The sequence below is a fragment of the Poecile atricapillus genome, chromosome 1, assembly GCF_030490865.1.
Source record: "Poecile atricapillus isolate bPoeAtr1 chromosome 1, bPoeAtr1.hap1, whole genome shotgun sequence".
Taxonomy (NCBI): Eukaryota; Metazoa; Chordata; class Aves; order Passeriformes; family Paridae; genus Poecile; species Poecile atricapillus.
Genome location: NC_081249.1, coordinates 133,167,627 through 133,180,574, shown reverse-complemented (window position 1 = coordinate 133,180,574; position 12,948 = coordinate 133,167,627). Strand labels below are relative to the sequence as shown.

The 12,948-nt window shown below is 40.8% G+C and overlaps 1 protein-coding gene across 5 annotated transcripts in view; it reads right to left on the bottom strand.

Annotated features, from left to right (window-relative positions):
* The window catches only part of PTPRJ (protein tyrosine phosphatase receptor type J), a 74,066-nt gene that overhangs the window by 25,861 nt on the left and 35,257 nt on the right, over window positions 1-12,948 (bottom strand). For all 5 annotated transcript variants that reach the window (XM_058860094.1, XM_058860097.1, XM_058860106.1 and 2 more), the window contains exons 2-3: window positions 1,561-1,579; window positions 379-525 (exon numbers count right to left, since the gene is read on the bottom strand). In XM_058860094.1, the coding sequence (XP_058716077.1) occupies window positions 379-525; window positions 1,561-1,579 (166 nt within the window). The remainder of the gene's footprint in view (window positions 1-378; window positions 526-1,560; window positions 1,580-12,948) is intronic.

The following is a 12,948-nucleotide window of genomic DNA, read 5'->3' as shown; positions in this document are numbered from 1 at the left end:
ATACAAGGAAGAAGACTTCAGCTGCACCCCATTCCCTTATGCATTTCAAATCTGTATGTCACAGTGAGTTGAACAGTTAACCTGTAACCTAAAAAGCCATAATAAGCAGGGAAGGGAGCCCAAGTCTAACATGGATAAAACTATTCCAAGGACGTGCAGCAACCACAGTATGAAAATGCACTCCCAGTCAGGTGTGCAGACACATATCTTGGCCTCATTCTCTACTGCAGTAAAGTAGTTGGATCCATGGCCCTGCAATGCTCACACTCTGAACTAGAGTTCAGGTTAAAATGCTATCACAATACTGAAGTACAAAACACCCCGAAGATCCACATCCCAGTCACATTGCAAGCCACAAACGTGTTACAGTGAGATCACCTCTTGTCTCATCAGCGAGTGATGCAGCCCTGATCACTCTTCCACCTGCAGAGTTTCTGTTCCCACTTGCAGAGTTTACTGACAAATCATCATTACTACTGGCTGCTGGTTCTGCAGTTACATTTTTTGAGCTGCAATCCTCAGTGCCTGAAAGAAGAACACAAAACTCTTTCTTTACAAAACTTCTGGATTTCCCATTTGCAGAAGTACAGTCAGTTACAGATATCATGCACAGATCCACAGTCACTTCTGTTTTCCCAGTCCTACAGAAACCTCACTGCACATTTCCTGGTTTTACCACTTTTCCTGGTTTCACCTCTTAACTTCTGTGAGATTCAAGTGACTGCCACATTATTTTAGCCATCCACTGAGTCTATACATGGGTTGGATGAAAGCTATTAAGACCTCTCTTTTCAGTACAATTTTGTTTGAAAGCAGTTAAAACAACATGCAGCCAACACTGTGTGTGTGTTTTCTGCATGTATTATCAGAAGTTTCGTTTAACCTGGCATAGTAATTTTGTCTCTCCCCCTCAGCATATTCCCCTCTTCCCCTCTCATGCTCGTGCTCCCACAAGTAAGGAAGAAACATGGCTCTATAGCTAGAGCCAGAAATATTAGATCAATTTTACAGGCCAAAGCATAGAAAGAGTTGATTCAGACCCTAAAATTTAAAGGCTAACTCATTTAAGTCTGATGTTCATTATTAAGGTAGAACTTACTTGCACACTCTTTCAGAAATTTCTGCCACATGGAAATGTGTCATCTTGGCCAGTACAGCAGTTCTAGACTCACTTCAGAAATTCTTTAAAGGCATCACTTTGTGTGTCTTTTGGTTTTGGGGTTTGTTTGGCTTTTATAGCGTTTAAGTATATTTTCCTATCTTTCAAACCACACAACACCTGCACTTGATTTTACCAGACCCCTCTACAAACTGAAAAGCAAAGGGAATTAAGTACAGATTTTTATTTTTTAAAAATCCTTACATGCATTGTAGCTATTACAGTCACTAAAATAACTAAGTACATATTTTTAACTGCCATTTCTAAAACTTCTTTCCAGGAAGCTTTTTTTTAAATACTTTTCTGATACTGCTTGATCTTTCTCAAAAACAACTAAGATAAGGAGAGTTATATTAAAAAAAAATAAAAAAAAAAAAAGCACGCAACAGAATGATACTTACAAGAAATTGTACATCTGACCTAGAAAACAAAAAGAAATAATAGCAATTAAAATTACTGGAAGCTCAAATAAAATAAGGATTGGTTTAATTAACACAACAGGCAAGAAATCTGTTTTAAAGAGTCCAGATTTTTCAATCTGCAAAAGACACACATAAAATTCTATTGACATAAAAATAACACTAAGAAAATACACCAAATTAGTAGGAAAAAAAAAAATCTAAGCATGATGGTAAAATGTTAGTTTCTACATTCTAAAAAGAACTAGTTTATATTGTCAACAACAAAAAGCTTGAATAATGTAAGCTGGTTATTTTGCACAAATAAATTTATAAACCAAACCTTTAAAATCTTAGTTAAAACACACTGTAGTTAGTATTCTTGAAGCCATCCCACAAAAAAATGGCAAATGTCAATTAGGTCTTTCTTATTAGTAAGATTTTTCCTTTCATCATTTTTCTATATAAACCTTCATATTGCTTCTCATGGAAGATTGTTTTGCACTTTCTGAACCAAACACTGGGTAGTCAAAGCTCAAAACACCTGATACACGATCTGAAATCCAGTTTACACAAGTGCACACATCCACAATATATCAGCAGTTGCCATTTAACTGCAGCCTGAAACTCCTCTGCTGGTAATACTGATAAACACACCAGAATTTTGCTCTGAGGATGATTTTTAGTCTTCAAACTTTGTACTTTACTTCCAAATAGCCATTTCCCTTCTTGTTTTTGGTGTGAGAATTGGCCCATAAATTGTCATATTCATGGCTCTCAAGGTGGCACCACAGAATGATGCTTAAAGGAGTGAAGTAAAAGCCCCAGACTGAGGTCAGTAGGAAGCAGTCTTATTTAAAGCACTTGGAACTTTTGTTTTCCCTGCCCCCATCCAATTTCTTAGCTGTTTGTGCAATTCCATGAGCTAACTCAAAACAAGCAGCTATCCCACAACACCCTAATGTAATGCTTGAATCCCAAATCACTCATTGCCCCCAAGCTGTTGTGTTGCTGGTGCCACAAGGAGCTCCAGCAGCAGTAGCCCCTTGCACAGGTCCAAGCAGACACACCCTCAAAAAGTAGTCACAAACCACCATTAACTCCTATTCCTGTGATGGTCTCAGTGCCACAGTAAGAAGAGTTTGGGCAGTCTTAGGCAAAAAAAGCATCAAAGACCTAATGCCTGGTCTTCTGAAGCACAGCCCTACGGACAACGCAGAACACAACAGACATGACATGGGATGCAGATGTCCTACATACAAGTGTGAGGCTCCTCCTCAACCTGAGCTTTTGAGAGCTTAGCCAAACTCCATGGCTATTTAGAAAGTGAGAAAATATTTGCCTGCACTCAGGTCAAGAGTACTTCTGCATTCCTTCACAAAGTGCCTGAGGAAGAAGAGCTCAAGAAGGAAACAGCCACTCTGAAGGCACTCTGCTCTGCCATGCAGTGTCCAGAGCACAACAGCTAAGCTGTATGGAAACAGCTGCTAAATAGTGAGCAAGAGGTGAGATCCCCTGAAATGCAAGGCAATCTACAAGAAAAGCCAAAATGTCATGCTTATTAAGAAAGGGAATTCACAATAAGAACAAAATCAACAAGAAACACCACAGGGCTAAGCTTCAGCGATTTCTGCAGCTCTACAGACAAAGAATCAAGAGCCTGACATGATTCACAACCCATCATCCTTCAGTTACTTTCTCTTCTGTAGAAGTGCCTGAAAATAAACTTTCTCATCTCATTCTCCACAAATTTTGAGTTAGGGTCACAGCATCCTTCCTGAGCAACAGGAACAACATTGTATGTATTATATGATTATGAAACAGGTATGCCACTAGCAAATACCCTGAACCCCTCATTTTTACCATCCTATTTCTTCGCTGCCAGCTCAAACAAGGAACACGTTGATTCCTGTTTTATGGGCATCTGATCAATTGGCAAATGATCAAGCTATTAGAAATTTGGTTGTACTGTCACATGTGGGTTTTATTAAGGATGCTCGAACAACCTCAAAAAGGAAAGTTACACTAAAATTCCTGCCACATGATTAATGAACTGCATCCCATCATTCTACTTGCTTATCACACCCTGGCAATACTCCCTCAAAATACCCTTCTGACTTTCTAGAACCCTATGTGCAAAATCAAATTCAAAAAAATCACATCCCGCTGGCAGCAAGCAGGCCTCCTTCTGAGACTCAAAACCATACAAAACAAATGATCCCATTCCCAAGCATCAGCCTGCCTGACTCAGTCACTCTGTGCTGTATTTTTCAACATCAGTCATGAACCAAACTGTTCTCTAACCTGATGTTATTACTTAGAATTTACACAAAGCATTTGCTTATTATTTCAGAGGATATTTGCACCGAACACCTGATTCTCCTTGTGTTTGCACTTAATACATCATGAGCTCTGCCACCTCTGCTTTTCTTTCTCAATGACACAAATCCCTATTACTCATATATACAGTTGGTAATTTTTTTAACTTTTACGGAGCTTTGGGTAGATGTGGAACATCCTTAACCAAGAAAAGACAGCAAAATGCTAAATACTGACCATTTCAACTGAAAAACAGGAGAGAAATGTATACACAAACCCATCACTGTCATCAGCTATGGCAAACAAATTTTTTCCTGTCACACAGCCATGCTTTGGGCCTGGTCAAAGGCTGTAGGTTCCAGAGGAGCTGAGGAATTCATTTGAACTTGCACAAGGTCTGTCCTGAGCTCCTTGTGTGAGCAGTTTACAACTGACCAGGAGCTGGTGGGGTGTGACACATACAGAATTCAGCTCCATCCTCCTCAGGCATACACTGGGTTGCCTAACTGAGGAATCAGTCTCATGAGTAATCTTATCCAGGAAGAATTAAGATATGGTGCAGGAAAACTTCTTAAGAAATAGTAAGTGACTGAGAAGACCAAATACCACTGATATTTGATAACTCAGAGCAAGATATTTTCTGGAGCAGGATTTAAAACATGCCAGCTCTACATATACACTGGAGAGCCACAGGGAAGGCAGCAGCGCAGGACTTCAGCTCAGCCCGGCTCTGCTGCCAAACTGTGCTCTCTAATGGAGTTGGGGTTCTTGCTCTGGGGAAAACCCTTGTGGACAGCAGCTCATCTACCTGCTCCAGTTTTCAAAACAAACAGCATGGTTTGGTTTATGTAAATATAAAGTAAGGCTGGCTAAACAGTCAAAGAGAGCAAACGAAAAAAATCTTAGCCAAAAAAACCCCTAAACCACAAATCCTTTCCAAGAACACCACTTGAGGTTGCTGCTTACTGTTTCTGGTGTGCTCAGCAGTGTGTGGCTTGTGGTTCAGACGCCAAAAAACAGGGAATTAATCGCACCCCTCTCAAAGCCAATCATCTTCCAAGCACGTACCTTTGGATCTTATCATCTCCATCCATCCCTCCTCTCAGGTTTGGAGGAGTTCTACAAAATACCACGAAGCTATCACAGTGGTCTCCAAAATGCTTCTCAACACCCTTTCACCAAAGCAGCAGCATAATTAAGATCACTTCCCCACTAGGCAGTACCCCTGACCTCACACCCTTTTCTCCCCCTCTATGTCCACCTATGACTAGTTGTCCCACTCAGATAGCTGTGGGCTTCAGGACAAGCCACCACACAGCACCATTGTGATGGTTCTGTGACTCCAGACATGGCTTTGCTGATGCTGTCAGCCACCACCACTCAGCCACCAAACATTAACCAGCAAAGACGCAGTAATTTGGCCACTTACAGATCCCTCTCTCACCTCTGATATTTCCTACTTAGCACAGACTTATTCAGGAAGCATTCCCACAGAAAGCTTTTATTCAAGGTCACAAAAAGTAAGTGAAAATCAAAATCGGGAAGCCCCACAGTAATGGAAATGCCCAAGTATTGCATCCACAGAATGAGCTTTCCAATAGCTGCTGTTTTGCTAGGATTTTTAGTGCATCGCCTGCTATTCCACCTGGGGACATCTTTCCACTTCCCTGGGAGTGCAAAGTGTAAGTCAGCCGGGAGTGACACCCTTCTGCTGGAGACTGTTGTCCTGCAGGAAGACAAGGTGGGTTTTGGAAAGATTAAATGTTTCTGCCTCTTGAAACCCATCTCAAGGCTGTTCCATCTCATTCATTTCCGTATTATTTCCAAATTAATGAAGTTTGTAGGCTTACAGCACTGGGCAAGAAGAATGAGTTCACCTGAGTCAGGCCACAGATCTATGTGCTTAAACCTGCATGAACCTAGATGAATTAACATGCCTTATCTGGACAATGTGTTGGTTCTGGGATGGAAAAAATATCATACTGGAAAATGAGTTAAAATATACTTGGGTAACATAATCGCCCTATTTTCCAATTCATTTATAAAATGTCATAAATCTTCAACTGCAAAGCATTTCCCTGCATTTAAGCAGAAAACTTCAAGTGCAAATCATTACACTATTACAAAACACAGAATCATCAAGGCTGGAAGAGACCTTCAAGATCATCCAGTAAATTGTCAAAGCAGCACCACCACAGTCACCCCTGAACCATACCCCAAGCGCCACATCCAAACACCTCTTGCACACTTCCAGACAGCCTTTAATTTATACAAAGATGTGCCCAGCCAAGAAAAGCAGGTGTTTTCCCCTGTGTTTACTGTCCAACAAGGAAAAAGACAATGTGGATAAAGCCTGTGTGCTGAAGGAGCGCTAAGATAACACTTCAGTTACCAGTTCCAGTGGCATTTGTGGATACTTAGCCCTCCTGTATCAGGACCCTACTACCTGAAGGAGGAAATAATCAACAGGAGACTAAGTCAGAAGCTAACATTCAATTATGTTACATAGTTTCATGGAAGAACCTATGAGCTTGGGGTTGGTTTTCTTTTTTTCCCCTTTCTAGTGTATATTTACTCTGCTAAACTCACTTTGACTGTAGTCCGTAACAATTCTTTGTTTTGTTGTTTGTTTCATTCAAATTAGATCTAGATGATCTCAATTATATGATGCATTCACTTCCAATGAAAAATGGAAAATACGCTGCAGCAAGTGTCAATTCCACCTATTTTCCCTCTGGTAGTTCATGCAAATACAGCCTAGACACAAAACACCACTTCACAGAATGTTTGCTGTAAGTGGGTGTATCCCAGAGTATAAAAGCTCAAATTTTAGAAACAGCACTAAGTTTTTACAAGATGTTTGGAGTCTTCTTTTAACCTTAAATGAGCAGCTCTGCTAATGAGCCTGCACAGGACCAGATGGAGAAGCAGAATGCAGAGGACAGAAACATGAGCTGGTGTTTGTTATGAACTCAGTGGGGCTGGAACCTAGGACCCTAGGCCACGCTGTTGTATTAGGGAGGTGTGCAGAGCCCTGAAACAGCCACACACAACTGTGCACAGGCTATTTTGAGCTGTTATGCAGTTATGTGAAAGAGGAAAGACTATTTCCACTTTGCATTTACTCATATTTTGCCTCTGACATTTCTAAATTCTGACTTCCCTGAAGCAAACCTTTCTGCAAAGAGAGACCAAATATAATTTTTTTTCACTGGCTTTTATGAAAACATACGAGGACATTCTAGTCTGTGCAGCACCTCCAATGAACTAAAAATGCTGTGGAAGACAAAGCCTTGTAAGAAAACCAAGATGAGACACCAGAAAGATATTTGTGATGACACATACTGGAGCAAGCTCTTTTTTCCTCTCTCAATTCTTCTGCAAGTTTTACCTGTATCTGCTTTTCAGATGGCTAGTCTAGGAGCAGGGAGTTTTCTGGGCAACATATCCAAAATAAAGAGAAAAAATACAGACACCAAAACTCAAACATGACAGCATTGCAACTGACAGCTCTCTCACCACTGACACCAGAGAACACCATTGGATTTACTTCCAATGACTTCCAGTTTAAAACGTTTAGTTTAAAACACTTCCATGCAGCCCAGTAGCAGTTCTGTTTCTCCCAGACCTCCAGGTCCTGATTAATTGCAGGCATTAAGTGCTGCAGACCACCTCATAGTAGGATCATTCCTCCAACTGAGGATACAGCAAAACTTCAGCCCAAAGTAAGGCTGAAAAGCTTCAACAAGCTTAAATAATTCACATAACCAGTAAGTTGTACATGTAATTCAGAGACCATCCTGCCGAAGGAGGTTCTAAAGTGAATAGTGTGCCTATCTGACAATGGCAAGGAGGAATATTTGAAACCATTAAACCCCAAATTGTTATGCTACTCAAGTTCCATGTCATACTGTGCTGGTTTCACCCGGAGCAGAGTAAATTTTCTCCACAGTGGCTGGTGTGGGGCTGTTTTGGATAGGGTACTTGGTTGTTAGCTGGGGTTAAACCACAACACAACAGACATGGGTGAAACTGGAGATGGAAGTGCAAGAACAGGGCTTGAATTGGAAAACAACCTCCTCTTCTAAGAGGAACTTCCAGTTAACACTCCAATTTTTATTTTTATTTTTTTTATTATAACTGAGGAAGCATCAACCTTTATTTTATGTGGACACACCACATTCCTGCATACAGCTCAAGAGCACTATTTTTTCACTCTGAATCATTACTTAGGCACACCCTGGAAGAAGCAGGATACAATGAAAAAAAGGAGAAAGAAAAGAAATATATACCCGGGTGGCAATGACACAACGCTCACTGTCGCCAAGTCAGCAGGGCTGGCCACCCAGGCACCATGGAAAACGCTCACCAGAGCCAGCAGCTGCCTGGCCTTTGCAGCTCAGTCACAAAAAGGAGCAGCATTTCCTGACAGAGCCCTATTTCACATCTGCTCAGCTGAGTGCAGTCAGGCCTCTCAAGTTTCTCTTATCACAACGATATTTCACCATGCTGTGCCAGACACTTTGGACTCTGCAAAGTCTTTGCTCAGGGAAGTGTTAAAAAATACTTAACAAGGAGAATAACATTGAGCTGGATTTGGTTTGAGAGTTTTCCAAGTAAAACCAGTTGTAAAGGGATTTTAAAACTCAAAGCTCTAAAGCTCAAAGAAAACATCCAGAAAGATTATTTATACTGACAAAAAAAGACCAAATTTTTAATCTATGACAAGCTGTCTGGTGGCAGGAGAACCATGGCCTGTGAAAGCCTTCAATCTTGCTCAAAACTGTCTTGTTCACACTGAAAATCCTTTCTTTTTGGGGCAGCCTTGATGCTGGTACATACATGTTTTGCTCTTTCCTGCCTTAATTATACACTTTCCTTAATACAGTTTATCATTTTGTCCTTATCAGGGTCCTGAAAACTTCCTAACCCAAAAATCTGTGAGTTGTGCAGCTCAGAGAAATCAGCCTGTGACCACTGCCCAACACAGACTTCTCAGGCTTCTCACCCTTCATCTCCTCCTTCACGCTCCGTTGCTGTTTATTACCATTCATTTATGCTCTTTCAGGACGTTCAGTTCTAACTCCCTGTGAAACGTGCCACTAGAACCCAAAACAAATTTTCTGTATGGCACTGCCATTGCCCTGTAGCTGGGTAAATCTATCCAGAGGGAGGGAGGAAAGCGATCCTCCCTCCCCATCCCCGAACAGCAGCTTTGCAGGAGTAATGCAGTTTGAGACCACAAGAGGCCACAGTAAAACCATCTAACTTCAACCCAAGTGACTAACAGCAGGGAAAGATGCCTGAATTCCCATAAAAGCTGGCATTCTGGAAAGCACAAGGCTAAGGATGACCACATTTAGAGTGTAAAATGTGGATGCAGAAGTCAGCATCGCCTCAGATGCAGATTGTGGGAGATAACGACATCAGGCAGAGCTGGCTTGGGCAGGCTCAGCACATCTTCAAGCATCATAAACCTGTCACAAGGAAAGAAATTTCATGCAATAAATTACTGGCTTGACCTTAGACTTTCTTCACAGTGCTTATTTACAACATATCACATCTTCACCTGCACTGGCTTACAGTGAATCTACATTTTTTGAAGGGACCTAAAAGCAAAGTAGCTTGACTTCCTCAAAACAAATGCAAAATGCCTTACAGCTAAAAATGTGATGTGAAACCTTTTCTAGCTCCAAAGTAAAGCACAGACCTGGCTCATGTACAAGGATCAGATTATCACAAACACAAACGATTTGATTAAACAATGTTTTCCCGTATGTTGTTTTCACACGCGGCACCATGGGGCTGCAGGGATACCCTTGGGGTTTGCCTGCAATCGTCAGCCCATTGAATCCTTTAATGAATTTAAACTGTAGCAAAAGACAAATGGACTGCAAGAGTTCAAAACATGTAGTAGTACTCCTGGGAGGGAACAAAAGATCTCATTGTACAGCTCCACCAAGTTCATCTGGGGCTCTTGTAGAGTCTCTCTTTCCCTCCTCTTTGAACAGAAGCTGAATAGAAGCAGGAATGAGAATTGGCTCTGCCATCACCCCACTGCCAGACTCGTCTCTGTGAATACACTGAGGCTGCATGAGAAGTTATTCACCGACAACAACATGGGCTCTCTCTCATTTACCACTCAATAGACATGTCTCTCAAAGGTCAACTTCATGGCCATCTGGGAGGACTGGCTATGGTGGAAAAAGGCTGGATGGTGCAGGGTCAGAACCAGAGATCAGATCGGCACTGCAGCCTGAACAGCTGCAAACTTTTTATTCTAGAAAAATAATACCCATGGCTTCGCCCTCCTTCCAAGACACATGAAGGAGCTCCTGCTGACCCGTATATTTGGTGTAGCTCTGATACAGATGAGACAGCTGGTAGCTCACTTCAAACTCTTATTTTAAAAGGAAATTATTTATTACCAGTCTGGAAACACTATAATTTCAAATACATTGTACATTTTCTAACTGTTCAGTGTTTGCTTAGCCTGATATTTCACCTGAAAAAAAGAAAGCAAACCAAACCTAGAAAGCCTTCAAAGCTAAGAGTCAATTTCCCCAACATTTTGGTCATCCTTTGCTCAGGGCAACATCACCACTGACATGGCTTCCCATAGTTTCTGGTATCTCCATGTACTTATGGATTTTCTCCGACCTACACTACAACCGAGACTACAAAAACTTATCTCTTTGTATTGCACGGTCTTGGCAGACAAATCCAAATTTTAATAAAAGATTACTGAAGAAAATCTTTTAAAAATTGCAATTAAGTGAAACACAAACAAGACAAAAGACAAAATTAATTAAATTTACTCCAACTTGTTTTATCACTAAATGGAAGATCCACTACCAGTGAATTCAATGATGAAGCACAACTATTCCAACCCGAAATTCCCACTCCACTTGAGGATGGTTCTTGGAAATTTTAAATGCACAAGATTTTTACTTTTTTTTTAATCTCTACACAAGTTCTGTTTCTGATGACACATCCATGTATATTTTATACAGGCAGCCTCCTGTTTTACAGGCTGCCTTGAAAAAACAGATTAAATGCACTTTGAAGTTTTATTAGAAGTACGGGTGCACTATTAAGAATAATTGTGTCACACAGGCCTTCTGATAGTATTGCCCTAATAGAAAAGCAGAAAGGGGAAGCAACAAGTGCAATACCATTCTCCAAGTATTTTGGCAGATTCTCCCTTTGGCAAAGTCTGTAGTAGCAACCATTGCTTCAACTATGGCCAAAAAAAGGGTAGACATTAGAAAGCGCTAATACTGGTCAGGCACCAACTCTGCAGAAGACACTGGGGGTAAGGGAGGGTTTCATCAGTACTTCTCTTTTTCCTACCCATGCTATTAAGCCCTTTAGTCTAATTATTTTTTCAAGCACGTTAAGGACAGTTAGAAATTCAAATAGAGGGATGTCCCTGAGGTATCTGCAATATATTTTAATCTCTCTGAATATGCCTGTACAAAATGGCAGAGTGAAAGATGAGCACCAGATACTATAATCAATCAACTCCTCATCGTTCCTCTTCATTTTTGCTGCTCTTCATCAACACATTTACACTTCCTTCAATATCCTTTGACTCAAACTGAAAGTCACAAAAGTAGATTTGATTTGATTTCACCCAGATTATATGTTCAGTGTCTTTGAAACAATAGATGTGTTCTCTTTTGCTCCTCTTTGCCCTCAACAGACCACAAACATGGAAAGTGAAAAAATATCATTGCTTCTCTAGAAGGTTTCTAACCTTGAGCTAAACTATAGAAACAGTTTCTCTGCACCACTGCAAAATGCCTGGGAAACCCTGAAGGAAAAGAACTTCATGATTTCCAGACAGATACATTTCTTTCTGGCCTGATGTTTGGTGTTTAATTTTTTATACTTTGCAATAGCTAAAGCATAACAGCTCTATCATATTCAGGGAGGAATCAAGGACATACCCAAAGCTAGGTAGCTAGAGCACATTCACTGCCATCATTTATTTGCCAAAAAAACCCCACAAAACCAACCAAACAAAAAAAACACCCACAAACAAAAACCAACCCCCCCCCACAAAAAACCCAAAACCAAACGAAAAATCCCCACCAAACCACTGCCTCCTCTTCAGAAAAAAACCAACACAAAAACAACAAACCAAATCAAACAAACAAAAAATGCACAAACCAGTAAGGCTGTGCAAATGCTCAAATACTGTATTCGAACACACCTAGTCCACAAAGAGAACTTTGAATTATCTGCTGAAAATATGCTTCTGAAGTTTCTCATCTGCATCTTTAAGGCTGACAAGTACCAAAGCTCTGAAGAGAAAGTGTGAGTAAATGTGTCTGTGTTTGGAGCAAGAGCTTTTGGGGAAGGTTAGATGGGAAACCCGTCAGTTCACTGTGATGCATCTTCACCATGCACACATGAGGCAAAGCTCCATCTTCACACTCAAATACTAAAGCCACATTAAACCAGTTCTAAAACAAAGACGAAACTAAGTCCTCCATGCCTTGCATCATGTCTTATGTGCATGCCACAGAAGGCTAAATCATTTACTGTCTTTGCTCATCTAATGGTCAGAGTTCCCTCAGATTAGGGGAATAACATAGATATTTGTAACTATCTATAAACTGCTGCTTGCCAACAGCAAAAATTGTAAAGCAGCAATATAAAACACAAACCTTAAGTGCTCTGAACCACACTGCTGGTGGAATTTTGGTATATCTGTTATCTTAGCACAATAAAAATAACACATGAACTCAGGGTTCTGAGTCCCAAGTCAAAGCCTCGTATCAGATGACACCTGACCTTTGTTACCAATGTTCAGGTAGGGGAGAAAGATAAGAGTGAAGAGGAAGTTAATTGCATTCCAGCTGCTAAAACCTTGTTATCTTTGTACCTTTTAATCGGTGTGGTTTTGCTTCCACATCACCTTCCCTGAACTGCTCCTCTAGTGGCCTCAGGCTCTCTCTTCCCCATGTTCCCTTAGCAAGGGTTAAACCGAGAGTGATTCACAAGCTGGATTCCTCTGCACCTCTCCTCTCTCTAACAGAGATAGTCAAAATGTCACAGAGTTAT